At 43.1% G+C, this 27,987-nt stretch overlaps 2 protein-coding genes across 13 annotated transcripts in view; one reads left to right on the plus strand and one right to left on the minus strand.

Moving 5' to 3' along the window:
* Positions 1-543: 543 nt before the first annotated feature.
* On the plus strand, positions 544-27,862 carry LOC134148396 (acyl-CoA dehydrogenase family member 11-like). 4 transcript variants are annotated; one of them, XM_062590384.1, is made up of 15 exons: positions 544-919; positions 4,375-4,607; positions 5,031-5,130; positions 5,512-5,629; positions 6,498-6,640; positions 6,743-6,892; positions 7,460-7,554; positions 7,831-7,930; positions 9,289-9,429; positions 9,867-9,959; positions 10,564-10,671; positions 17,182-17,353; positions 17,597-17,663; positions 17,970-18,106; positions 27,450-27,862. In XM_062590384.1, exons 1-14 carry the CDS (start codon positions 620-622, stop codon positions 18,094-18,096), a joined length of 1,947 nt encoding a protein of 648 aa, XP_062446368.1. In that variant the 5' UTR covers positions 544-619; the 3' UTR covers positions 18,097-18,106; positions 27,450-27,862. The 4 variants fall into 4 exon arrangements, with proteins under 4 accessions (XP_062446368.1, XP_062446367.1, XP_062446369.1 ...); XM_062590383.1 differs by lacking the exon at positions 27,450-27,862 and having other exon boundaries at positions 17,970-20,115; XM_062590385.1 differs by lacking the exon at positions 27,450-27,862 and having other exon boundaries at positions 17,854-18,038.
* The window catches only part of MTMR3 (myotubularin related protein 3), an 88,779-nt gene continuing 81,436 nt past the window's right edge, over positions 20,645-27,987 (minus strand). For all 9 annotated transcript variants that reach the window (XM_062590378.1, XM_062590375.1, XM_062590382.1 and 6 more), the window contains one exon: positions 20,645-26,472. In XM_062590378.1, coding sequence (XP_062446362.1) covers positions 26,301-26,472 — 172 coding nt within the window. In that variant the 3' untranslated portion in view covers positions 20,645-26,300. The remainder of the gene's footprint in view (positions 26,473-27,987) is intronic.

Below are 27,987 nucleotides of genomic sequence, written 5' to 3' on the forward strand. Positions count from 1 at the left end.
CTTCCCTAGGGAAAAGAAACAATTTAATATCATTTAATTTAACACCATCTGTGATTTAATATCGTTACAGATTTCATAAGAAGCAGATGTGTTTTGGATCTTGCATTGCAACTCAAGGCTCTAGCCAGGGAGGATGAATTCCTGTTTTGACTGGTAACTTATTTCTGGAATATCATAGCAAAACCATTTCTTCTCATTTCCATGCATTTTATCATCATTCAGATGGGGAAAATGTATTTTTCTGCCAGCTTATTAATTGCCAAATTCATCCTCACAAGCAATTCAGTGGGGATCCCAGAAGGTACATGCCAACGTGGTACCCCAGCTCTGCAAAAGTCCAAAGAGCTGCCTGCCTTCAGTGACGTGCCTGGCCCATAGGAAGATGCAGTGTGTTCCAGTGTGTTTTTCATGGCCTGTTTCTGATCTCTTTCCAAAGACCTTTTCCCTAGTTCCTTGCCAGCAGCTGGTTCCAAACTCCTCCTAGAGGGAGGAGAAAAGACATAATTGATTTTCAAGAATAACAATGGTAAAACAAAGGGGGATTGGTGCTAATGTCAAGCCAGGGCTCGTCTAAAGGTGAAAGCAGCTGGAGTAATTCCCTGAAATTCTTCGCGGGATCATGTTTGCCTGTCACTTCCCCCGGTGGAGGCCCAATGCCACTCGCAAGCCATGGCAGTGGGGTCGCTTTCTGCCTGCCATCTGGGAGAGGTGCCAGACCTGGAGCTGTGAAGGATTCAACACACCCGCAGGGCAGGGGCAACAGGTTGGCGAGCAGGAAAAGCAAGAGTCAGAAGGTCTGGAAATGCCCTTTGCAACAAGAAGAACTGAGACCCTCTTCCAAGAGCAGCCCAAGATTGGGAACCAGTATTTGGAAGATGCTCTGCTTAAGAGTTACTTAAAAACAAACCTTCCTCCCAAGGTCTGGTGTGTATGTTTGTCTTTATGTGTGTATGCGTGTGTGTGCACAGTAAAGTCTTGGCTAGCGACGCTCCACTGAGGTCACCTTTTAAGATGATGAATAGAACGTGTCTCTGAACTCCTTTATTCTTTCAGTATTGCACTATAAAGAAATTATCAGCATTCTTTAAAATTTGATTTATTTGAATCTAAACCCAGGTGCAAAACTCCTGCCAGGGCATAAACAGAATTAGAACCTGCTTGGTGATCTCCTGGGACTGATTTGAGTATTGCAACAGGAGTGTTGTTTGGGGATTGTCAGTGCATGTATTTGTGTGTTATCTGGTCACCCACCATAAGAAATCCCAGAAGAAACTTTAAAGTGGGGATGCTTTCAGACTCTTCTATTGTCTTCCACTTCCCTCCCCCTGGGAAGAGAGGCTCTGAAAGAAGTTCCTTTCAGAAAGAATTGGACATTTTCAGCTTAATGCTCAAGAGTATTTTGGTGTTTGCTTGTTCTCAACATCAGTCGTTGGCTTTTCTGGGCTGATTTGCGGACTGCGAGGGCTCTACAGGATTGCAGGGGGGGCGAGACCCTGAGCTGCATGTCTCTGTTCTGTGAGGTTCAGTTGGGGGCTCATTTTGCCTCCTGTTCTTGGCTGTATCAGGTAGATAAAGTCACCCCAAGGACTGCAGTAAATTCTTGCTTTTCAAGGACCAGATCTCCCAGAGCTGAGTTTCACCTCTCTCTGTGATTTATTCCAGCAGAAGCAATACAGTGACCTGTAAAGCCACCAGGTGAGTAAAGGAGGCAGAATGTGTCTCTGAGTAATGCTCTTCCTGCCACTGCTCGGTCTTTGGGTGCACGAGACCTTGCAGTCTTGTCGCAATAACAGAGTGATGGCAGTTTTGGGAGCTTGTATGTTTCACAGCCATCACTAAAGACAGGAATGAAGCCTCCCTAAGCATCACTGCGGCCTTCTTGACAGAAGATGGGAGAAAAGATGATGTATTTGGGCAGCCAGGAAGATCTTCCCCGTAATCTGTACCTTTGGAAGAAGTGTGATTCAAATCTCTTGAAAAATGAAAGGATCAGTGATGTCTGTCATCAAGTCTGAGAGCTGCTCTCTATTCCTCCCGTACAGAGACAACCTGTAAAATCTACCAGAAAATCAGCAAAATCTTTCTTACAGTTCAGTGTTTGGTCCCAGCAGGGCAGTGTTGCCTCACTGTTGAAAAGGAGAGCCTTATCTCTGCTGTCTGCTTCCTGCAGCACAGGCTTGTCTGCAGCCTGAGAGGTCCATGCAAATGCCCTCATTCAACAACAGGTGAAGCACTGTGTCCTGCTGAAGCAGACACCTCACTGGAGGTAGATTCTTATTGCACTATTTGCCTCTGTCCAGTCGTGAACAAAAATATTTTCCCAGAATGGAGCAAAAGATCTATTTTTTTTTAAGATGTTCTCTGGATTACATAGAAGAAAGCACCTGCTCTTTTGGGGCACAGTTGTCTATTGGTCTTTGATCCCTCAGTAAATATGTTCTTTAATATAAAGGATCATCTATTTACGCTCTTGATATATTTCCAATGTACTCATCCCTAGGACATCAAGACACTGATTAGGAGACCACCCTAGAAAATGCTGCTAGCTAATGGCTTGAGCCCTGAACCTAATATTTTGCAGGTGACCCTTCAGTCTTCTGTTTTACTTTGTCAGGAGTGCGCAGGCTGCTATGTGTTTCGTTCAGCAGTCCAAAATACAAGAGCTCTGATTTGTCCTCTGACCTTAGAAAGAAATTCATTAACCGTGGCAACACGCTGCATTAAAAGGCTAAGTGTGGTCAGGGAAGGAACTCACAGACAGGAAGAAAGTCTTCTTAGAAACTGTGTGTATGTGAGAGAAGGGACTATTGTAGCTTGAATTCACTGTAGTGTGCTGATGGTTTCTTTGCACTGTCTAGTTAAGAGCCTGGCACCATTTGGAGACCTCTTTGGTAAACTCATGTTCTTCTACCCAGCTAAAACTACCAATTCAACAGTGCAAAGGTTTTTGGACTTTAGGGATTGGTAAAATTTGTGTACCTTGGACTCTTAGATGGTGCCTCTGAAACAACCTTTAGATTTTAGTCAAGATACAATAAGCATTGGCGGCATATCCATCCCGGTTAAATTGCAGCTAGAGCAAACAACAGGAGTACAGTGTAAGCTATACCAGTTTGACAGGGAGCTCGTGCATGTTTTTGGTTGTGTTATGTTTTCTGTGGCTGAGTATTTCACTGTTCACCTGAAAGGAAATTGGTTGGCCTGAGATGTGAGACTTTCTAAGTACTAACCGGACAATATGTGCTGGATTGTCGTTATACAGTTTGAGAGGCAGAGTGATGAAGGAATCAATCATACAGGATGTAATTTAATGAAAAGTCAATACAGGGGGAATCAGAAAGAAGAAAAAGCAGTGTTTGCATTTCATCAGCAGCAAATTGGTGTGTTTTATATTTGTACTATTTAGGTATAGCAGCTAGGACATTCACCTACCTGAGAGGAAATCATCTTTTCTTGTGCAGATAGAGAACAACAAAAAGTATTCCTCTGAGGAAAGCTAATCTAGATCAGGTACTTCTTCATGCTAGAGGCTGGATTCATTTGACCTAATTTTAATCATCAGTAAGTCAGGTTATATAAGACTGGGCAAGTTCTCTAGGCTCAGGCCACAGTCAGTGAAGAGGAGCAGGTACCTATAGAAGGCAATTCCTCTCACCCTAAAGCAGGGATCTAAGTCAGAATGAATCGCTCTCTGCAGGTGCCCCTTTCTCTCCATTAGCTATAGACAGACTGCTCTGTCCCAGTCAGCCAACTCTGGATAAAACAAAGGCAAATGAATTCTTATCTAGAAGCATTCAGGAATTCTGGTTGCAGAGTGGAAACTTGAATGTAGACACCCTGGGAGCTAAGCTTAAACTCGAACTGTTAGATTTTCTGATCTAATAAGCAGGTAACTACTTAGCCCAGTGGAAGATTTCCTATATAGATGAAGGCTTTCCATTTTTGGCAGCTTTTCCCCCAAGAATTTGTATCCAGTAAATCACAGAATCACAGAATTGCTGAAGCTGGAAGGGGCCTCTGGAAATCATTTAGTCAACTACCCTGCCCATGAATGTTTCTGTGATTCTCAGCCCTCATATAAAAGTTCTTCTGTCTTTTGTAAAATCTAGGGATGTCGCCTTTTCAGAAACTGGATTCTGTAAAAAAAAAAAAAAAAAAAAAAAAAAAAAAAAAAAAACAGCTGGACACAGCTGTCCCAGCAGAGGCTAAGGACAAGCTGCTGTCCTGCTCATTGTAGAAGCACAGGAGGGCCAGGTGGGAAGAGATTGTTAGCACCTCGAAACAATTGTGTTCCATCTTTTGTCTTTCCAAATAAGTCTGCCGGCTCTTTGTCTTCCAGGAATGTGCTGAAGGGCTCTTGTTGTTGCTTCACAGGTACGGGAGGAGGTGAATCAGGACCTGGAAAAATTTGGAAACCGTCTGCTAACTGAGATCAAACCTTTAGCATGGGAATGCGAGTTGAATCCTCCTGTATTTCGGCAGTATGATGCCTGGGGGCAGCGGCTGGATCATATTATCACCTGCTCAGCCTGGAGGAGAATGAAAGAAATTGTAGCAGAACAGGGGCTAATTGCTGAGGCTTATGAGAGAAGATACTCCAACTGGAGGTACCAGGGGAGGAAATGGCATTAGCAGAGAATATTCAGTATCTGGTAGGACTGGAGCCCTTGCTGTATAAGGGGTAACAGATGACGCATGTATGTAATGTTGCACATCAGCAATGATTAGCCATACCTAATGGCCTACAGTTGATTGTCATAATCTTGACAATCAATATTCTATTGATTGTCATGCTACCAGCTGGCAGGCAATGCCTTTCATCCAGCCCCTGCACTGGTAAGCCCTCTGGGATGGAGAAACCCTTCTGTTCCATTTCTTCCTGGTTGAAAGTTTCCGCCCTCTCAGAAATGAGTGGCCTAATTCTCATCTGTGGTACCTGTATCCTTTTGCCCTCTCCCTACTCAGGACATTTTATCCTGCTGTTGAACTGCTGCAAATCTTCTCTGATTCCTTTTTTTTTTTTTTCTTAGCCGTGTGCATCAGGCTATCAAACTGTACTTATTTTCAAATTCTTCTGGAGGTTTCCACTGTCCTCTGGCCATGACGGATGGAGCAGCCAAAGTCATTGAGGTACAAGGTCCACTGGTCTTTCAGGGCACAGCCCAGGCCTTGGCAGCACTGGTTAGAGCCCAGGATGCTCCTCAAGGCTCCAGGAGAGTTGATCTGCCACCAGGCTCTGGGCATGTCCCTTCCTTGCTCTGTGAATCAGCTCCATCTCCCACCCCCTGTGTTTCTCCATTAGTTACAAAGTCTTTGTACCCAGGCTTGCTTTTAGATTTACTTGCAGCAATAAATACAATAATATTGCTCATTCTGAGCCTTGCAGATATACAGTGGTAGGATACATTGTTTTAAGTTAAGGGAACTGTTGATATTTGGTGTGTGCATGACACATTTACTCTATTGCATTAGGATCTATCCTCTTGGTTTCTTTTCCCTCCCTGAAAACAGTCATTGGGTATTCCTGGATCTCTGAAAAATGCTTTTGACCATCTGACATCCCGTGACCCCAAGAAGTTCTGGACCTCTGGCCAGTGGATGACAGAGCGTAGGGGAGGCTCTGATGTTGGTAAGGGTTCCTAGGTGGGAAATGACTGCAGTGGTAGCTGGGTGTGTTAGCAAGAACTGAGAAAGTGAAAGGAGGTGGGGGGTGCCTAGAAAGCCAGGTAGCTGATAGAGGATACCTCAGCAGAGTCACATAAATCTTATAGATAGCTCTACCTTTTATGAACAAAAGACCCAGGTCATTCTGTCCACTGATGCGTGCAGTGCACACATACATGCTGATACAGAGCTGTGGTCCTTGCACAGATAACCCACAGATGTCTAGCTCTAGATATAACCCTTGAGCAAGATATTCAGGCCCATCCCAAGTGGAACTGAGGACACATTCTTGGCCTTCAAGTTTTGTTCCTTGGCAAGTGATAGTACTAGCAGAATAAACCAGGAAATCCCATAATTCCAATGTAGAGACAGAATTGTGCCAAGGAAGTCAAATACATCTGATAAAACAGATGTTGGTTTGCTGGTGGGAGAAGTGAAAAGGTCAGCTATAGAATAAAAGCTAGAGGAGTGAGCATCAAGCACGACTTGATTCCACAGGACCCTCTTTGTGCTTGGCCATAGTAGCTCCTAAAAAATGGAGGAGCTGAATTATAAACCACTGTGCATTTTGCCTATAGAGTGCTGCCATTATCAGCACAGTTAGCCTGGAACAATTGCTGGAAAGCCTCAGACTCAACAGAGCACATTCTCTTTCTAGTAGTTAACTCTGACTGCATCTTTTATCCAGGGTCACTGAAAGAGATTAGCAACTAATCCATATTTCGTCTTGATAGCAAGAGATGATTTAGAAGAGCTTCTGCTTAAGCTGAAAATGAGCATTGATTGATACAAAAGTTCCCATAAATCCAAGATCTCCTGCTCCTTTCTCACAGCTAATGGCACAGAGACAGTGGCCAGAAAGCAGCCAGATGGTGCATATCATCTCTATGGCTTTAAATGGTTTACATCAGCTGCTGATTCTGATGTGACATTGACCCTGGCAAGGATAGCAGATGCTCAAGGACATGTAAAACAGGTCTGTTTCATGGTGAAAAACTCCAAAAGAGCAGAGGTATGCTTTTACTTCATTTTTTCATCCTAATAAAGTCTTCTTTGCGTGCCTTTTTAATGGCCCCAGGGTTCTGGAGGTCTGTCCCTGTTCTTCCTGAAGATTCGAGATGAGGAGGGGAAGCTGAACAGCATCAAAGTGCAAAGGCTGAAGGACAAGCTGGGTACACGCCAGATGGCAACAGCAGAGCTATGGCTAGATGGAGCTGAAGCAGAGCTAGTATGTAAGATTTCACCTTCTTGGGACTGGGCTGGCTTGGCATAGCAGATAACCCCTGGGGATACTGGCAATGATACCAACTGAGAAAGTTCCTGTTTTCCACTTCTGTGACTGGTTGTTCACTCTACAGAACCCTGCCACAACAGAGCTGTGTGTAGGGCAGAGCTGTGAAGAGATCAGGAAACTGATCTGAATTTAAAGTAATCCCAGGGAAGGGGTGGGGGGGAGAAAAAAAAAAGTCATTTTAGTCTGTTATTTCCCTAATCCAGTTGGGCTCAGCCGAGGGACAGTTCTGTGTAGTGTGCAGGTGGGAACAAGCAGCCCAGGACCAGAATAGATCACACTGATATTGTCTCTAAAGCTACCTGTCTGGTCATGCCAAAGACGTGGATAAAATGAGATGGCACATTTTAGAGCAAGCATGTCTTTCTGGTGCTGGAGGACAGACAGAGACAAAGTGTGCAGCCTCTATCTATTTGCGTATTGACACATCTCTCACCAAGATAGATGTGCTTCAGCTTCCAAGGCCATGCAGAAGCATCAGCCTTTGTTCCTTGATGCTTTCAGATCTCTGCAGAGGGTCGTGGAGTGGCCTCCATCTCCAACATGCTGAACATAACTCGGATCCACAATGTCATTGCTGCAGTAGCTTCCATGAGAAGGTGAAGACAGCAAGGCTGCTCTGGGGCTGAAGGAGCAGTTTATCAGGACAAGGGGACTTTGCAAGGCTTAGCATTGCAGCTGATTGACATATTATGCCTTCGTGGGCACAGGTGTGGGATCCAGCAGTGCTAGAGAGAGTTGGCTTTTGGGTAATCTAGGCTGGCATGCTACAGCTGAGCAGGGTTCTTCCAATGGGAATGGCTGGAAGGAAAAGCTCAGAAGTGAAGTAAGAAGGTTGCTGGTCTAACTCCTTTCTCTGGCTATATTCTCTCTAGGATGATCAGTCTGAGCAGGGAGTATGCCCTTAGGCGGGTTGTCTTTGGGAAGCTCCTCAAAGACCATCCCCTTCACATGCAGACGATAGCCCGGATGGAGGTAAGGCTTCTTGGAGCTGAGCTGGGTCTGTTGGCGAGGAAAGAGGACAGAGATTCATAGCTGCTAATGAGCACAGCCAACCTGCTTCTGCATGCAACAGTCAGATGTAGCTGTCTCCTGCTACAGTGAGATGTATGCAACAAGGGATTGATATATTCAAGTAGGATTTAATCTGACAGTTGACCTAGCTACTCTGCTGAATTTCATATTATTTTAAATAACAATTACCTGGGAACTATTCCGAGATGATGGTCAAAGTTCATGCATGTGCCTACTATGCCACAACCTCTGAAGTTGGTCAGCAGCATCTGAGTCCAAACATTACAGCACAGTCTCCTAAGCTGGAGTTAACAGACTGTTTACTAAGACCAAGGCAGACACATCCAACTTTCCTGGTAGTCCATACACCTGCAAATGGGCTATTTGCTATTCGCAGCAGGCTTGAAGAATTTCTGAGGGGTCAAAACACACAGCCTAATTAGCCTTTGAGAGCAGTTCATGTTCACTGTGTGCCTGCACAGTGCTCGGTGCCACAAGATACTGAGCCTCTAAGACCATGAAAGACAGAGGTATGAATTGGCACTCTGGCTCTGAGAGGAATTTCATGTCTGGGCCTTTAACACTGAGCTCTAGCACACACCACTACTTTCACCAGACACAGGTGGCTTTCCACCCCTAACAAATCCTCAAAGAGACAGCATGCAGTTCTGCTGTTCTCCCCATTTGGGTGCTACTTATTGGTTAAGCAGTGTAATGCCAACACTTGTCCTTGGGCTGCAATAGGTTTGTATAAATATTTAAACTAGTATTTAAATATATTTTTGCAGGGTCTGGGAGATGTTGGGGGAATTGTGTCACCCATATTTGGGTGACAATATTCCAAAATCTCAAGTGCTCCATATCCCCAAACTTCCTGAAACTCCACTTGCCAGGGAAACAAGTTACTCAGCAAGGAATCTGCAAATGACCTTACAGATTCTGGTACTTAGAGGCTGACATGCATGGTCTCATGTTCTTTATCCTTGGAAAGAATGTGGATCTGTGATCTGGATGCCTGGTGACAGCTTTGATCTGGCTTCTCACAGGCCTAGGAAATGGCCGCTTTCCTGATACTGAAGTGCAATGACCAAGAGGGGCAGCTCCAGACTGCCTTTAGTATTTCACGCTTTGTGCCTTGGCTACTGGGCACTCTTTGTCTCTGAAGTTGTGGGTCTGTATAGGAGAGGTGGCCCTTTGCCCAGGTCTGAGTGTTGTACATGGCTTCAAGATAGTGTCAAGGCTTATCAGCAGATCAAGCTGGAATCAATCTGAGTCAAATCAGTCCTTGCCAGTGAAGGACCCCACTTCTCTGCCTGCAGGTGCAGACCCGAGGAGCATTTCTTTTGCTTATGGAGATAGTTAGACTGCTTGGACTTGTAGAGACCAACATGGCAAATGAGCAAGACCAGCTTCTCTTGAGATTGCTGATACCGGTAGCCAAACTATACACTGGGAAGCAGGTAAGAAACAACCAGCTTCATCAGCCTGGAGCAGGTTTATGTGGCACATCACTAACTTCAGAGCTGGAAAGAAGTGTGATTAACATGGGCAACATGAGAGATAGCAAGGAAAAGGTAAAAATTCTCCTGGAATATAGAATAGACATTTACTTCCATTTACTCCCAGGCTTTTCCTTACCTAGAGAGGACTGTATTGACAGAGAATCTCCTTGGATCTTCTCCCAAGATCCAACTGCTCATGCAGGTCCTCTCACAGTGTTGCTCAGCCTTCATTCCCCAGGATGCTCCTCTCCTCATTTAATGAGCAATCTGCCTCAGCGAATCAATGGGATCCTGTTGGTCCCATACCATCAGGAACAACTGTGTGATATTAGATGTTTCTGGATGCTTTCTGCTCTTGTGCAATGTGGAACATACTAGCTCTCTGCATTTTGCAGGCTTCTGCTGTTGTTGTTGAGGCCATGGAGTGTTTTGGAGGGCAGGGTTACATGGAGGATACAGGTCTGCCAGTCATAGTTCGTGATACTTTGGTAAGAAAACTGCAGAAGAAGCAGAGAAAGCTCTTTACTGGGAAGCCTTTGTGTGTCACATATAATCCCTTCCAGAGCTGCTTGATGAGTGCTCAAAGACAGACAACAGTCTTCCCCAGACTCACGCCAGCTGTGGTAGCTCTTTCCCTGTTGCCCTCCTGCTCAGCCCAATCATCACCCCATTCAAAGGAGATTAGAGCAGCACTGGAGGGGAGGGGACATGACTTGTGCCTGTCATGAGGGTTGTTTCTTAGCTCAGCAGTGTAGCTGGGCCCCTAACACCGATCACTGATGCTCCTTTCCACTTGTGGTGAGGCAAGAAATCTATAGAGACTTCCTCACTATCCCTTAACTCTGCCCCATATCTTCATAGAATGGTAAGATTGGAAGGGACCTCTGGAGATTATCTAGTCCAAATCAATGGGATCCTGTCGCATAGCCCATACGAGGATATGAACCCACAGCCTTGGCATTAGCAGCACCACGCTCTAACCAACTGAGCTAAGCCTAGTTTTTTTATCTTTGTTATCTCTCTTTTCCCTTTTATTGCAGTCACTCCAAGAGGCTCCTTCATGCTCTTTCCAAAGTCTCTTCTTCCCCACAGGTGCTGTCCATATGGGAGGGAACAACAAATATTCTATCACTTGATGTCCTACGATCCCTCACCAAGACTCAAGGACAGGTGATGGCTATATTCTCCTCCACAGTGCAGGTAAGCCCACATCAGCAGCACCAGTCAGCCTGATTTGTCCACTGTGAAAGGGTATCATTTGGGATTAATGCTCCCAGCTGAGAGCAGTAGAGAGCATGATCAAATTCAGAAGTTTTAGACAAGTATAAAGAAGGTGTCTCACAATTCTTTAAATAGCAGTTACAAAAGCAGAATGTAGGCAGTATTTGTTTTGAGATCCTTATGTGCTGCAAAAAATGTCAACGGTGAAGAGTTTTGCATTGTCAGAGTTCCTTATGACAGGTACCAATATAAGTATATTTTTGATGTGCAGGAAGCTACCTTCCTAAATCCAGAATAATTTAGTGGTGTTATTTCTTAACTGGAAAAACATTGTCGCTCCATGAATCTTGTTAAGGCTATTAAAAATTGATGACCTCCCCCAAGACTGCTGAATATTACAAGCATTCACTAGAGCTACCCCTGTATGATGACTTGCTGCATTTATTCCCACTGAAAAGATGGAAGGAGCCAAGGAATTCCATTGCTGCCTTTTTAAAAATGCATTTCTCTGGCTTCACCTACAGGCTGCCCTTTTAAAGGTGCTCAGATGACAGTCACAAAGACTTAATAGTCAAAGGAGCTCAGAATTTCATGAAGATAGATGAACATCAACTCTCTTGATAAATCCCTTAATAGAACACAGAAATCAGTCTGAAAGACATGAGCAGCATCTCAGAGGGTAGTCTCTCAATGCCTCCTTTGGGGGTTGGTTAATCCAGATATAGCAATTCAGATTACATTGGTGCAGGTAAAGCAAGGAAATTCTAGGCATCTGGAGTGCTCGATTACCCTCTGCTTAGCCTCTGAGTCTGAGTCACCTCCCTGTCTTCAGCACTGACAACTTGCTGCTTGAAAATGATGGCATATGTGAGGTAGAGCAGAGACAGTATTTTCACAGTAGGAGGGAGGGCTGTTTTGTGTTTGAGCTGTTGGAAGCCAGACTTCCCTGGGAAAGAAAGGAGACTTTGGTAAGGGTGAATGTAGGAGCAGGTACAGTGCAAAGCATGCTAGTAGTACATAGTAACAAAATACTTACTGCAAGACTCTGGTATATCTAGTAGAAAATCTTATCCATCCATCATATCTTTCAAGAACACACTAGCAAGAACCTGACTCCTTCTCACAAGTGACTGCAACTGGCAGCTTCTCTTGTGTTTCAAATCCACAACTGAACTTTATTCTATACAGACCATGTCTTTTACCTTCAGAGATGAGTGTCATCCTACTATCCTCTCATACAACTTATGTTAAAGGAAAAATACATAACACAATTTGTTTAAGCAACAAAAAAAAATTATATATATATATATATATACGCACTGATAAGCTAATGAGCATACCTGCTGATTAGAAAGCCAACTGGTCCAGCAGTTGATAAAAAGTAGTTTACTCTGACACTGAAGATAATGGAGTGGGGCAGGAAAGGCAAGGGTGGTAAGCTCTAAAAATAACTTGAAAAGGAGCTGGCATCCACAGGCTTTCTCACTTATGCTAATTTAAACTAAGTAAAATACCCTACAAAGGTGTCATACTTCAGTCCTAGGAACACCTTATTGGTGTAGCTCAAAGGCCCCTTCAGATTCTTAACAACTGGATAATTGGAGAAATGATAAAGAATTCAGCAACATGATTCAGAGCAAATAATTGAGCAGCACAAACGCCAAGTATAGACTTATTAATTAGTAAGCTCATAATGACTCTTGCTCTCCCATAAATCAAACTATACATGAGGCTGCAGGGTGAAGAAGCAAGCATTGATTTTAGAGTTCCCCAAATTCCAGCAAGTGTCATGATGTTTTCTGTTAATGTCATGCTTAGACTGCCTCATTTCCACTGATTTTGGCAACTGAGCAACCAGAATTAGCTGAGCTGAGAGGGCTACGCTGATACATGTGATTCTGGATGTAACAGATAATATTTCACAGATTTAAACTGGACATAGCAGAAGCCTTTTCCCTTACACTTTCAGCAGCCAGGCTCAGGAAAGGCAGACTAGTAGGTATTTCTGCTTACAATACCAGGGCACGCAGCAACATATCCTTGGTGCTACTGAGCCAATACTACTTTTCTCAAGGTTAGAGACTGGTGAGAGTTGGGAGTGCCTCTGCAGCACTGGGCAGGAACATGCTGAGTTTCTACACCAGAATCAGGATTTCACTTACAGATAATACACATCAATGACTGGACAAAGGGACAGAGTGCTTCCTCAGCAAGTTTGCTGATGAGACCAAGCTGGGAGGAGTGGCTGATACACCAGAGGGCTGTGCTGCCATTCAGAGAGACCTGGACAAGCTGGAGAGCTGGGCAGAGAGGAACCTCATGAGGTTCAACAAGGGCAACTGCAGAGTCCTGCACCTAGGCAGAAATAACCCTATGCACCAGTACAAGCTGGGGGCTGACCTGCTAGAAAGCAGCTCTGCAGAGAAGGACCTGGGAGTGCTGGGGGATGACAAGTTGACCATGAGCCAGCAATGTGCCCTTGTGGCCAGGAAGGCCAATGGTATCCTGGGGGGGCATTAGGAAGAATGTTGCCAGCAGGTCAAGGGAGGTGATCCTGCCCCTCTACTCAGGCCTGGGTAGGCCTCATCTCGAGTACTGAGTCCAGTTCTGAGCTCCCCAGGACAAGAGAGGCATGGAGCTACTGGAAAGAGTCCAGCATAGGGCTACGAGGATGATCAGAGGGGTGGAGCATCTGCCCTATGAGGAACGGCTGTGAGAGTTGGCCTCTTTAGCCTGAGGAAGTCTGGGGGGGGGGGAAATCTTATCAATGTCTATAAATCCCTGAAGGGAGGGTGTCAAGGGGAGGGGCTAAACCCGTTTCAGTTGTCCCATGTGACAGGACAAGAGGCAATGGGCAGAAACTGAACCACAGGAAGTTCTGCCTGAATGTGAGGAGGAATTTCTTCACTGTGAGAGTGACAGAGCACTGCAAACAGGTTGCTCAGAGAAGTTGTGGAGTCTCCTTCTCTGGAGATATTCAAAGCCTGTCTGGATGCAACCCTGTCTAACATGCTCTAGGTGACCCTGCTAGAGCAGGGAGGTTGGACTAGATGATCTCCAGAGGTCCCTTCCAACCTTACTGATTCTATGATTCTATGACAATCGCTTCTCAGCTCCAGTTGTCCAAATTCTCCTGGCTCTTTGTGAAATATCTTTACTATACCCATCTAGTGAGGAAATCATTTAGTCCTTCATAAAGGAATTTTTATTACTACAATCTCTTTCCTTTTTATTAATGCTTCTCAAAAATACTAGTATGGTTCCTTTTATCAAATTTCCATCAAAGATCTCAGTCTGTAGGATTTGTAGCCAGTTAGAGAGGTTTCTTCGGAGAAAGAAGCACTAGACTAGCACCTCGTTTCCTCCCTCTACCCCACTGCTACTAATTTCTGCTTTTATCTTGTGCCATTTGGCTCTGTTGACTATGGTATAACAGTGGGCTGATGGTGCTGCATCCACTTGGTTTTGTGACCTATGAGCAGTAATCCAGTGACATAGTTATCTTCAGAAAAAAGATAAAAGAATTTCTTTGTCCTTTGCACAGTGTTATTATGAGAAGCTGATTTTTTTATGGTTCTGGATACATAGGCAGGTTTATTGCAGGGAAGGTAAACCATCCCATCCAGAGGTAATTAGTCTGCAATGACTCACAAGAACTCATGGCAGGAACAGGAAGGGTGAGAGACAGTCCTGGATTCCCATCAACCATGCTGAGAGTTTCAGATGGGTGCCGCACTGGAGCAGTAATTTCACACTACGCTAAAATTTTATTAGATTGAATTTTGAGCCAGAGCAATGAATGTACTTTAAAATTCAATTACAGTCTGAAAAGTGACTCTAAAATAGCATCTGGGAATTCTTTATTTGTTGCATTTTAGTGATTTCAGATTAAATTCGGTCACATCACAAATAAATTGTCTTTCTGAATGCCAGTCTTGCAAATGTTTTCCAGAGCTCAGAATCAATTGTCTTATGCATCAGCAATGACTATGTGAGGCTGAAACCCTATCTATAAATTGGCTATATAATCCAAACCATGTTTTTAGGTCATTTTCAGAACATAATCACAGTTTCAACATACCAGGAAACGAATCTAGGTTGTTAAATTGAGACTACCTATCTACCAGAAATATTAATGTGAGGCTTGTACTTCAAGTTCTGTTTTGGATGTTCTCCCTGTTGCTATATTTTTAAATAATCATGATTATTGTTTGTTGTAAGTAAAATTGTTCTGTCTTGCTTGGTAGTCAACTTGTGAGAGCAAACAAATGAGTGACAGCTTAAATATTACTGTGATAACCTGAAGGAATCAGAAATATTGAAGCTCTAAAGCTCTTTTGCTTTCTGATGACAGAAAAGAACCGTACAACGACCATGTTGATGCTGCATGCATTTGCCTCCCCTCAGGAGGCCAGAATTGGAGCAGATGAACGTGCAGGAGAGAAAAACAGGAGTTGCTTCTGCCTTGAACATCATCCCTGAAGCAACTGTCTAGCTTCTCATTCTCAAATGCTTCTCTGCAATGAAGGATGTGGAAAAAAACAGCTTGATCTTTCAGAAGACTGAGTGCTTTTGGTTAGGAAAAGAATGAGTGTAGTGTTAAAAAGTGTAAATTATTGGAAAGAGAATATAGTCATTTTTGTTTCAGATGAAAACCATGCTTTATGCTACTTGATCTACATGGGCCAGGTCTTTAAACCTGGAAAAAATAAAGCAGTGTAAGATGTAGCAGTTTGTGCCCCAAGTGTTAGCTCTAGGGTGCTGATAGAAGCACATATGTAGTCCCTGTGTTTTGCAAGGCCTGTCTGATGCTGGCTCCCACCCAACCTGCTGCAAATATGTTTGTGCCTTTGGGGTTTTGATCTTTGCTGGCAACAAGCTCCAAGCTACTTTTAAAATATCCTATTAGCATTCTGTGGGCTTGGAGAGTTCTTTGGACTTTATCTTGGCACTAGACCTAACCGCTTTAATGATGATGTTTTTGTATTCGTACAGCATATGCTGTGGGTATTTATTTACTGCTTTGCCGAGAGCACAGAATAGCATCCATTGAGGATTGTGTTTTTCTTGTATTAATAGTCAGAAAATACAGGGCAATGGTTAGGAAGGAGGTGTCATGCATAGAATATTACAAAAACAAAACTGGATTCAGCTTTTGCCTCTGACTCCTACTATGCAAATAACCTGCATTTTCTAGTACTAGCAAGAGGAATTGCATGATCACTTAAGTACAGAAAGCCTCAAAAAAAAAAAAAAAAAGAGAGAGAGAGAGAATTAGTCTGTGCGGCAGATACTTACAGGCTTTAGCTTCATAAATAACCTGCAAATGAGACTAATTAAAAAAAAGCACTTCCTATCATGCGCTACTTAAATATGTAAGTTTTGTTTTTCCATTTCAATTCAAGGTAATCGTTTAGTCTTACTATATACTGCCGAGAGACAGATATGAATATTGTCAACAGGTCAGCACAGTGCATTAAGCTCCTGGGATGAGACTACAGATGAAGCTAGGGCTAATTGTATATGTATGCTGGCATACATTCTGTATGCTGGCAACACTGGGAGGTGCCGGGGCAGCCGAGCGCTGAGGCGGGCAAACAGTCCTGGCCTACTTTGCTGCACCAGAGCCCTGGAAAGCCTGGTTGCTGCGATTGCTGCAGAAGGAGGACTTGGGCTCTGGACAGCAGGATAGCACACTGGTCTTGCTTGATCCCTTGTGAGCGGGCATAATACTGCTACCAGGCAAGTGCAGCTGGAAGGCTAAACTCTACCCATTGCAGCCAGGCAGCTGTGGCCATGCTATATCATTAATGGGCAATTATTTCGAGTCTTTTGTCAGACTGTCACTTATGCTTTCACAGGATATTGGAGACACTAGATAAACTAGCTAAACAGCAGTGTAACTCAGGTGTGTGTTTGTGCGTGTGCACGGGTGCAGGCTTTTAAGCACAGTCAAGTTCCTGACTTCCTTCTAGCAGGAGAAAAGAACCAGTCTGATCAAATGAAAAGAGCCACTCTGATCAAATGAGGCCTTCCCCACAGACACAGCTTGTGGAGAAAAGCTCTTTGAAATCCGAATTTTCCTCTCTGAACACAGCTTTAAGAACTTAGCGGAAGTGAAAATATAAAAACAAGGGAGGTCACATATAATTAAAACCTGACCTGAGTATTCAATCAGAGGATATTACAGATACGATCTAGTCCCCAAGCGCAGCTGGAAAGCCAGCATGGTAATGGCCACATGCTGGGTCTGGCTTACAGGAATTCACTATTCTTAAGGCAAGTTTGTGAGTTTCCTTTTGGCACCATCCTCTTTCCTGCTGCTGAGTGGTGCTCAAGTTGCTCCACCCATGGTACTGCGAGTTAAAGCTACCTTGATTTAAGCGTTTTCATTAGTATCTTGCTGGGTGTGCTCAGGATTTCATCAGCTTCATTTCTGTACAGCATGTAAATATTCTGTAATTTTTCCTGTGATTGTTTTCTTTGCAGAGAAAACTGGAGTTGGCTTCTAGCACCGAAAAGCTGGAACCTGCTGTGAAGCTAATGCAGGATGCTGTCAGCAATCTTGCACAACTTGTTCGAAGAGCTGGCTCCAAAGGAGCAGTGACCATGGAGCTAGCAGCAAGAGACTTCTCCTACTCCCTAGCAAGGATCTATGCAGGTAGTGGGAAAAGCCAGAATGATCAATTTCAGATCAGGAAAAGACTTGTAATTAGTCCTAGAGTGTCCTGGTTTCACACATTCTGGAGGGGAACAACAGAGTTTTAAAGAAAGCTCAGCCCTCCTTTTAAACTGAAGCTCAGCCTGACAAACACTGTTGAGAAGTACTAACCAAGCACTTTTCCTTCCCCTTTGCTGTTTAAGCTGCAGTCTGGCAATACTTATGTCTTACATTCTTTCACAGGAGCTCTTCTAATCGAACATGCAGCTCGGCCTGATTCCTCCTCCACAGATGTCTCCACTGCTCGAAGGTAAGCAGAAATCTCCTTTAGCCCTAACCATTTTAGACACTTGCTCATCTGGTGCAGCAGGCTTTCTTTGCTCTGCCTTGCTAAGAGATCCACCCACCTGCTGGGGTGAGACCCCAAGCTTCAGTATCAGCTTTGGAGACAAACAGCATTCTGAGCTGGTTACTAACGATATTGTTACTTTTCCTTGCAGTGGGGAATCTTTGTTCTGACAGCAAGAGAAAGATCACAGTTGGAGAGAACTCAAGTTGAAACCAGCATTGTCTGTATTATGAGATTTGGACAAATTGTTTGCAATCTGTGTTTCAGATGGTGCAACCAGGAACTGTGTCCTGTAGCCACAGAATTAAAAAATGGCAGCTATGATGCTGAGGAAGCTTTCATGGACAGCTGCCTGGTGTATGATGGGAGCCCTGGCTCCGGTAGCAAGCTGTGACTCAGCAGAGGTACCTGGGAAAATCCATTCAAGGCTTTGCAAATGGAAAGCATATGTTATAGTGGTGCATTCAGTGCAAGCTGTAATGATTGTGGTAAACCGATGATTTAGGATTATGTGGCACAAAGAGATAGTTCCCTCATCAGGGCAGCAGTGGCTGTGTCTGCATGTGTGTTTTGGTCCAGAGCTGTAGTGCAGCTTTGAAATTAACCCCTTTAGTCCTCACTTGCCATGTGTTGGCTCAGTTCACAGAGTGGTTTTGCTGCATGCAAACTATATTCCTTCTGGAGTAAACGAAACTGGAAGCGCTGCTATGGCTATGCACCAAGCACACTCCAATAGAAGAGTGGCAGCAGAAGTTTACAATCCAGAAATTGACACTTCAGCACAGCTTCAAATTACACATACTGTGAGGATACTTGATCCAGGAGCCAGAGCAAATCGTTCTGAAGTAAATCATCAACTACATCAACTGCTTCAGTCTGAAATCCACTGTTTTTGAGCTGAATTACTTAATGCAGACATAGCCACAGAGATTCAGTCTGAGACACTGAAATGTTCTTACCAAGTTTTAGGCAAAGACTGAGCAATAAAATGCAGGTAATGACTTGAAGAAGCAGCTCTTTAAGTACTAACTGATGTTCATTTTAAGGAAAAGCAACCAAAATCGAACTGAAAATTATCTGAGGCTGTTTTAAAAGAGAAAACTGTAATTTTGTCTTGTTCACCTTCTTGCTTTCCAATGCTGCTCCTACCTGCTCTTTCACCCTGGCAGCTGCTGGGGTCATTTTTTCTGCCAGGGGCAGCCTTGTGGTTGTGAGAATTTGGTCACAAGCTGGGCAGCTGGTATGTGCCATTTATACAAGTGACCTTTGTGAGAACTGTTGCACTTGATTCAGGACCCTCAAACTCAGTGACTGATCTTGGTAACTTGGGTAAAACAGAAGCTTTGTAACCAAAATTTTTCATTTTCTTAATCTTATGTAGCTAAGGCTATTGTTAAGCAAGCTAACTGGGCATTGCTTAGTCTAGCTCTGCTTTTGATTTTTCTTTTTACTTCCTACCTTGTACCAAACTTTGCTGTGCTTTAAAATAAGCTGAAGTGGAAGCTTTACCTAGCTGCTGTGAAAGCTGCTGACTTAGCTCCATAGTCAGCTGAGATGGGTAACAAAAACATTCTAAGCCCACTGCTTTTAAAATACAGGATACAATAATTTGGTATTTACATCTTCATAAATGGTTGGCATCAACCTCAGCTCTACTGTACGAAGCTGCTCGGGAAAAGGTTGGGGGGGAATAATTTCAATTATATCACACAAATTACATCAGAACTGTATGAGCTGGTACTATAATTAAAGGAAAATAACTTTTGCCCTCCAGATAGTTTATTTTCTATTTGTGTATCCTAATGATACAGCAATTCATACTGACATAAATTCTATTAACATAAGTATTAGATTGAAATCCAGTAATCCTCCATCAAGCACCTAGATACTGATTGAGTGCTTCTCTCCATACTCAGCACTTCAGTCTCCCTACTTGATATTATCCTGAGGAGAAAAAGTTTAATTAGAAAGTTGCTAATAACAGAAGAAAAACAACAAGAGAAGAAAGACTGTTGGAATATATAACTGCAAAGGGCTACCAGCAACTAGGATAAAGAATGGAAAGAGATAACTTGTGTTCCAAAAACAGCTGTTTTCTTATCTGCATTTTGCTAAGGCTAAAGCCCAGGGCTATAGGAAGACCCAACTAATCAAGAACACTGTCTCCGAGGAGGAGTAGGAACAAAAAGCAGTGCCTGGAGAGGTATAGGAGCAGCAAGCAAACTCTTGGTGGGCTCTGTCCCAACTCAGTGTCTGAGGCAAGTGGAGCTTCCCTCAAATTGCAAAAAGAATACAGCTTTAGCAAGACCCAGCATTCACGGGCTTTTCATTGCCACATTTCTCCGTGTTTGCTGTACATGCTTTGGGGTGAATAAATAATACTAGCTTTTGAAAAAATGTCTTACATTACTGTAGCTGGTTGCTGTGAAAGAAAAAGATCTTACAGGTGTCAAAACATAGAAACCCATCATGTTGTTAAAAATTAGTAAAGGGGGGTGGGGAGCAGGGAAATTGCAGTTCACAAACCAGGCTAAGAAGGGGAAAAAGTGAGAACCTTGTGGTTCTAACCTAGGCAATGAAGTTAGCAAAATCCATCACCAGAGATGTGTGTGGGAAGGGTAGAAGGGTCTAACAGTGTGTGATGAGAACAACAGAAAATGAAAACCATCTATATTTAACCAGCATCTGAAATTGTTTGCAGAGCTGGCCATAGACCTCTGGAGCCTCCGTTCTTGCTAGGCATTGGGCTTTGGCAAGAGTGGTACCTTCCATGCTCACTGTCAATTTGGCCTTTCACAGCATCTCTTAAGTTTTACACACATTTTTTTGAATACTGGAATTACGTTTTCCTAATATATAAGCTATGATTTGCTTAAAAATAAACCCCACAGACTGGGAGGCCTGCAAATGTACCAACACACAAAACACAAAGGACTGTAAAGTTGTCACTGTGTAGGAAAATGACCAATTTATTAAGATCTAAATATTCACTCTGAGGCTACAGCAGAATAAATGCTGTTACAAAGAAAGAAGCACTAGGGTCTAACACTTTATACTGCTGCTAAACAACTCTCTGCTCTCATAGGTTTGCATGTTTTAAAACATTTAATGTTCTTGAAGAAATTAATCAAGACTTCAGATGTCATTTTAATACAAATTCCACCAAAAAAAATGTACAATCAAATGCATCACTGGTTGCCACTGCAAGATAAAAATCATTTAATAACATAACTATGGGAAATCGTTTTAAAAACATTTGTTAAATAGTAAGATAAAACTTTAGCAGCATTTAAAAACTTTGAAAGTCCAAAGAGCACGGTAATCTTAAATCGCAAAATGCAACACTCCGAGCTCCAGTGCCTGTATTATGAGTGGAAAATGAAGGGATGGAAGTTTATTATTCCTTTGCCCAGGAAATGGGATGTCTCTATAGCATATGGACAGTAAGACAGACAATGTTTGCACAAATGTGGCTGTATTCAAATCTTAAATTTCTGCTTCTATTTCCTTGCTCTCATGCTGGTGGATTCCCACTCTGACAAAGAACTGAGCTGAATGCTCAAAGAAGTGCAAACCAGAAATGTCATGGTCCCTGGGCCAGGTTTTGGCTGCCTCGGCAGAGCAGATGCGCTCCTTCAGCAGCGTCTGTATCTGTAAAGGTACCGAACACCCCACAGGAGAATCACCAGTCTGTTCTTTAAAGAAAAAAAAAAAAAAAAAAAAAACAAACAACCGGGGAGCAAACATAATTCCTAGCAGCCCAGCTATAAATACACCATTCTGTGAGTGCTGAATGAACAAAAGCTGCATTCACTCACATTCCTTGCTCAACTTAAAAAAGAACCTAAATTGCTGCTTCTGCTTTTTACTCAGAAAAGGTAATTCCACATTAAATGAACAGTTTCTGAGTGATGCCAAGCAATGGAACTGAACTGAGGACAAATTTAAAGACTCCAATCTGGATCCTGCTTGCAGACGAATGTCAGAGACCTGGCCTCCATTTAGCAGTCTCAGTATCTGCTTATTTGCATCTCCTTCCAGAAGAGCCTAGAATAACACTGCCTTTAACACTGGACACTGCTAAATTCTCTCAATTCCTTGGATTGATATCTGGGAATAATTCAGGATCTACTAGAGCAAGTAGAGCAAGATCACAAAATAGCTGCATGCCCTTTTTCCATTAAATGCTCTCTGCATCAGCTCAGCTTTTTTTGCACATGGCTGTTGCCCCTTGCAGCCTCATCATGCCATTGAGAACAGTAGTTCGAAATCTCTCCCAGCTTGGGGCTTTACTCCACGGGGACAGTCTTTCCTGCTCAGCCAAGCAGTTCTTGACACCTTCTTCCCCTTCACCACCAGATCAAGAACCTTTCTAACTGGTGCCCAGCCATACAATGGCACTGCTTCCTAGCGATTCCTGTTCTGATACATGGCAGTAACGGGCCACCACCAGTAAGGAGTGGCTGGGGTTGCTGCTGTCCTACCTGAGGACGAAAGGGGCTTTTGGTTCTCAGAGATTGTCTTTTGCCCTCAGCCACTAATAATGTTTCTGAGACTCCTGATAAGCTATGCAGATTGCCTTTGCGCAAGATCATTTTAAGAAAATCACAGTACGTAAAACAGCACAAAAGCTGCATATTTAGGTAATGGCAGTATGATGCTTTTGCACTTTTATGCAGCTTAAGAGCAAAGAGGAAAGGATGTTCATTAGGAAAAGCTGATCACTGGGAAGTGAATTTCTACACAGTATCGGCTCTGTGCTCCTCCAGTAGAACAGCTAGCCCATCGGAAAGGTGATGCTTTTGCCTTGAAGACCTGCACAATCACGGCTTTACATTCTGTGGAATTAAAAGTTCTCTAACTCCTTCTGATGAAGCCCATGAGAGAGCCCTAGGGTTTCGCTCAGTGGTTTCCAGAGACTCCAAGAATTAAGTGCAAATGTCCAGGGCTGTGAGTAATGGTGTGCACATGAAGTCTATAGCCACTGCACTACAGAGTAATGAGTTACTGAAAAAGCACTTAGAAGTAACTCAGGTATGAAAGGAGCTATATAAAATCAGATTCTGGTGTATAATTGAAAACCTGCTGTTCCTTTGCATGTTCTTAACAGTGCACAGCATTATATATGCTTTTTATTTTACTCTTGAAGCTGTAAATGCTACCACCAGCTGGGATCACTGCTCTATCCAAAACCTACAGTATTACTGGATTAAATAAATACCTTGAGATTATAAAACCGTGCAGCACATCTTGTGATTAGAACAGGCCTGTCCTAAAATAACTCAAAAGATGCTCAAAGAGCTCTTTAGTCCCCTAGAGAATTCAGGACAAATCCTTTCTCTTGACTTAATATATGTAAGAAAAGAAACAACGGAAGGAGGAATAGCTTAGGTGATGGGCATGCATGCGGCAGGCTGCTGAAAAGAGCAAGCAGTCCTAAGAAAATGAGAATAATCAGAGCCCTGTGCAGGAGACTTTTGCAACACAAACAGCAGTTGAATTTTCCGCTTTCTGGGAAAAGACTAAAAGAGATTAAACCTGAGTTTGGTTTGTTCCCAAAGAGTCACGACTCCACCATCCAGCATTGAGAATAAGGCAGAAAGTGTGCAAATGAGAACTAAACTCCGATCTTCCCACCACGCTGTTGCTGCAGTGAATGCCAGCGCTTGCTCATTACAGAGGATGGGGAACGTAGCGCTTCCTTTCCCAAACTTCACTGAAAGCAGGGCTGATTTCCCTGCTGACCTGGGCCACTTCTGCATTTGGGCTAGCATCATTGAATTAAGCTTTGAAATACAATGGTCAGTTAAGGGGAAGAAGAAAAACAAGGCGTCAAGGCAGGTTAGATTCCCATGCAGTTCTCCAGCCTCAAAGAAAACTGTGTTGATTGTACAGGACAGCACCTGATGGCGCATGTGGTTTGTGTCTTTTCCCCCTCCCTGGGATTGCTGCACCAGGGAAATCAAGCTTAGGATTTTTTCTTCTTAAGTTTAGGAGCAACAGTTTGTTGTTCCTTGCAAAGACACACAGTGGAAAAGAAAGCAACAGGAGGACTGCTGCAGCCTCCTTTTTCAAAGGCCTTGGTGTTTCTGCTGAACCTCAAATACATCCTCTATCAAGAAGAGGAAAGAAAAATAAAAAATTACAAAGTGTGTTAGCAAATGCTCCCATGCAAAATTCTAAACTTTATTCGCTTTTATTTATATATTTAACAATTCTAAAGTATTTACTTCTTGCTTTGACAAAAATGAAAAATATAGGAGCACTTTACTCTCTTTAGGAGAGAAGGGTTATATACAGCTATGGAGAGATACTGGTTCCTCCTTTACATACAAAGAAAAATAATATTAATAAAAAAGTGCTTCATTGATCAAAAAAAGACTAAGAGCTGCAAGCATTTATTCACACTGTACATCACAGACCCCCCAAACCCGTATCATACCCTCTTGGCACCTGTCATTAGGAATTGCAGAATCTTAGGCTTGTTTTTGACTGTCTATTTGCACCACAAAACCACACAATGTTAGTGTGTAGAACTACACCGCGTCTCCTAAAATCAAACTCCTAATCACCCACCTCAGTGGAAAAGCCAGAGAGACAGGAGCTGTATATTATCCTTTTCCTGTTCCAACTTTCTCTGTTTTACCTGCTATACTAATGCCTAAAGTTCTATTCCAGATATTTACTGCACTGGTTTAGAAACAAATACTTATAGCTACAACTCCAACTGCAGACTCTGTCATCTTCTTTGCCTTTCCCTCCTGATGATTTGAAAACATTTCCAAATATGTGCCAGGGAAGATTCCAAGATGCTTCGTTATCAGATTCCCTTCCCATAAGGACACAGGCCATTATGCTAAACCAGCCTCCTGGACATTCATTTTTGTCTTGTAAATCTTCAGCTTACACTGCAGCAGTGTAATGATCCTCTCAAAGGGCATGGGAAGTTTAAACATCAAAAATAAATTACCTGGACACTTCCTTCCCCATCCAATAGAACAAATATTCTAAGCTGGTTTTCTCTGTAGATACTCACTTCGGATTATATAATTCCGCTGAAGGAGAGTGCTCCTTTCCCAACACTTGTTAGATTTTTTTTTGAGCTTTTCTATTTAAAACTTCCAAATACTCCAGTAGGATTCTTTGTTTTTGAGACTATCACAAGAGAAGTCATAACTTTGTCTCAGCAATAAATTGTGAAGCAGGACATTATCATACACATTTCTTTCTTGTCAGATTGCACTAAACAGGTTCTACCAAAACGAAAAGGGGATGAGTACCTAACGCTCATTTAGAAACAGATATTCAAGACATTTACACTTTAACAAGGTGGCTTTATAAGCTGACTCAGATGAGGACATAAGGAAGAAGAGGAACTTATGATTTATTTTAGGTCTCTAATCTTCAGGCAGGATTTTCCTATCTGGATTATACTGAATATAGACTGAAAAAGGAGGAAACATCCCAGGAGTATCGCCAACATCAGTGCACTTCTCATGGACTGAGCCTGGTTAAAATACCAGCATTTTTACTAGTATTTTACTAGTATAAATTTAGTTGCTTTGGATAGTCTCATTAAGGTGTGACTCTAATTAACAGCACAACAATCGGCACAAACCACGACAAGTGCACCGCTCCAAAAGTAGCTCTGCATTTGGAGTAAATCATCTGACAGATGGGGCAAGGAGAGAAGTCTACGGAGAGAGGTCTTCTACTTTCCCACTTGTTTTTAAATAATGAATTGCATTTACATATAGAGGCGCCAGTGTAAAACCAATCTCTGCTCAGCAGCCTGTTCAATCCCCTCCTTTTCACCTCTCTCAAACAAGTGCACACTTTCCTTAGCCAAAGTTGTCCAGGTGTTTCCACTCTGAGTCACAGCTAACAGGGCAAATGGCAATAAAACACATAGATTATATATGTAAATACATAGCCGTTGAGGATGGAAATCTGTGATTGATTCCCCCTTCACGCAGTTGAAGATAACTAAGCCCACTCTAAGAACAGAGAGGGAGAGTGCTCTCTTGGGAAACAGATTCCCATTTCTTCTAGCAGCAACAGGTTCCCAAACAGCAGTTTCTTGTTTGGAAGTAACAGGAGTGATTGAAAGCACTAGCGTTGATGCTACAGATATTCACACTTTGCACGCCGACTCTGGACTGATTCCCCTCTTCTCCTTTCCTCCATAAAATAGTCTGTCTGCAACACAGTTCACCAGTGGGACATACAGGGATCTGGTTCTGGTGCCAGCTCCCTTCCCACTTCACAATCTTCCAGCAAACATATATATATATGTATATATATATATATATATATATATATTACTATATATATACACACACGCACACATTACGCACACACACACGCACGCACGCACACAAATAGGATAGAAAGGAAAGGGGGGAATAACTGGAAAAGGAGAATTCCACAATCCAGTGGTTCATCCTAGATTTCTGTCCTGCTGAGCAGTGTTCCATGCCTCAAGCTCCAAACTGCATGGCTTCTTCAGTCCTCCCAGCCTCCTCCCACCAAGACTGTGCATGTCTGTTGGGGTAAGGGTCCACACAGCTGTTCCCCCGTTTCTTCTAGGCTGGAGCTTTAATTCGATGTGGCAGTGATGGGTTTATCCAGTTCAAGATCAAGGCTGGAACTACTCGGGTGCAAGCTGCTGTAGCACGATTTGCAGACTCTGCTGGGTTCAAAGAGCTGTTGACTAGGAACTGGCACCTTCTGGTTACAGCAACTGGAGCAAAACACATTTCCACAATTCCTTCGATCAGGAACAAAGGAGAAAGGGAAAAAAACATTAGCAGCAGTTGGATGACATTACCCAAGTTCTGAAATTACACTATTCATAGGTGTTGTGAAGGGGTCACCCTGAAGACTGCAGTAATTACTCCTTAAGTAACACACTGCATGCAAAAGCAATCTTCCTGTCCCAGTCAGCACTGTGTGCTACCTGCTTCTAAAATGGAAACAGACTTTTAGGGTATGGACACCAGAAGGGCATACAAAGCAAACTCCGACACAGAATTACAGTTCATTAAACCTCTCTTCAGCAGCTGCCCATCTGCGCAGTAGATTGCACACTGGCTTGTGTCAAACTGGAGGGAACTTACACCCCAGTGAAACAGGGCTAAGCTATCTCCCACATACTGTATGGGCAAGGTGCTAGTCAATATTCTATCTTATAGGCGTATGGCTGAGAGACAACAAACAAGGAGTCTTCCCCCGTAAGGAATGCACAGTCCAGGATGTGGGGAATTGTGTGTTCTGGCCCCTGTTCACTTTCAAGCTTCGCATTAAAGATATATTGGATACTGCAGTCCTGGGAGAAGGTAAAAGTCTCCGCTCCTTCATGCTTTTAAAAGCGTGTGCCAGCAAGTATCAGCACAGAGATAATTTAGTCTCTTTCATTCAAGTGAACTGTTGGAAGGTTTAAGCATGGGACAGATGAAAAAAATACAGTTCTGGTAGATACAATCCTCCCATTGCCCCAGCAATACAGTCCCTTTTTGCAGGGTTCCCAGCAGTCCCACACTTCTGCATAGAGTAAACAGAGAGTCAACAAGGATCATGCAAAGCTATGAGATGGGCAGCCAGGCTCATGCTCAGAAATGGCAGTAACGCTGCAGCAGGGTGAGTGTTCTTGTCAGATGTCAGCTGGTGGAGGCACACTGGCACATGCACCTCACAGAAGCCAAGGATAAGATTTAAATCTTGAAAGTAATTGTTCTCTTCTTGCAGCTCCCCTCAAAACCTGCTGCTGATCAAGCTAACCTGATGAGCACTGCAGTGCCCTGTACTCCAAAACTCAATTTTTGTAAAGCATTCAGAACAACACGTCGGAGACCTGAATTTTTCAAGTTTACCTCTATGTCTGATGCCCTCTTCATTAACTCATCAGGATTTTGTATCATTATCATTTTATGCTGGAAAAGCTTTGCTACTGCCAAGAGACTGACAGAAAATTCTGCCTACATCCAGCAGCTTTGATTAATCCTTCATTGCCAAGAGACAAGACTTCTAGATGCTGGTCACTGATGGAGAGAGAATCAGCAAAGAGAAATCCCATTTCTCACTTCAGTGGGCTAATTTTCTCAGCTTTGCACAGCAAGTACTGGTTTCAAAGCTACAACCCTAGCACTAGGAGACTCACAATGGCTAGCAGTGGTTTTGAAGTCTTCTTAAGGACTCTGTTAGAAATTACTATCAGAAAAAAACAGCAGGAGTGAAAACAGTTCAATGAGGTGTTACACAGAAAATCCCTGCAGAAAAACAGTTC

The sequence above is a fragment of the Rhea pennata genome, chromosome 17, assembly GCF_028389875.1.
Source record: "Rhea pennata isolate bPtePen1 chromosome 17, bPtePen1.pri, whole genome shotgun sequence".
Lineage (NCBI taxonomy): Eukaryota > Metazoa > Chordata > Aves > Rheiformes > Rheidae > Rhea > Rhea pennata.

Bases quoted from the DNA above. Each gene is read 5' to 3' on its own strand.
- LOC134148396 (XM_062590384.1), top strand. From the start codon at position 620: ATGTTTGCCTGTCACTTCCCCCGGTGGAGGCCCAATGCCACTCGCAAG. The intron at 5,131-5,511 runs GTACAAGGTCCA...CCCTGAAAACAG, and splicing joins GAGCAGCCAAAGTCATTGAG to TCATTGGGTATTCCTGGATC. The intron at 7,555-7,830 runs GTGAAGACAGCA...TATTCTCTCTAG, and splicing joins GCAGTAGCTTCCATGAGAAG to GATGATCAGTCTGAGCAGGG.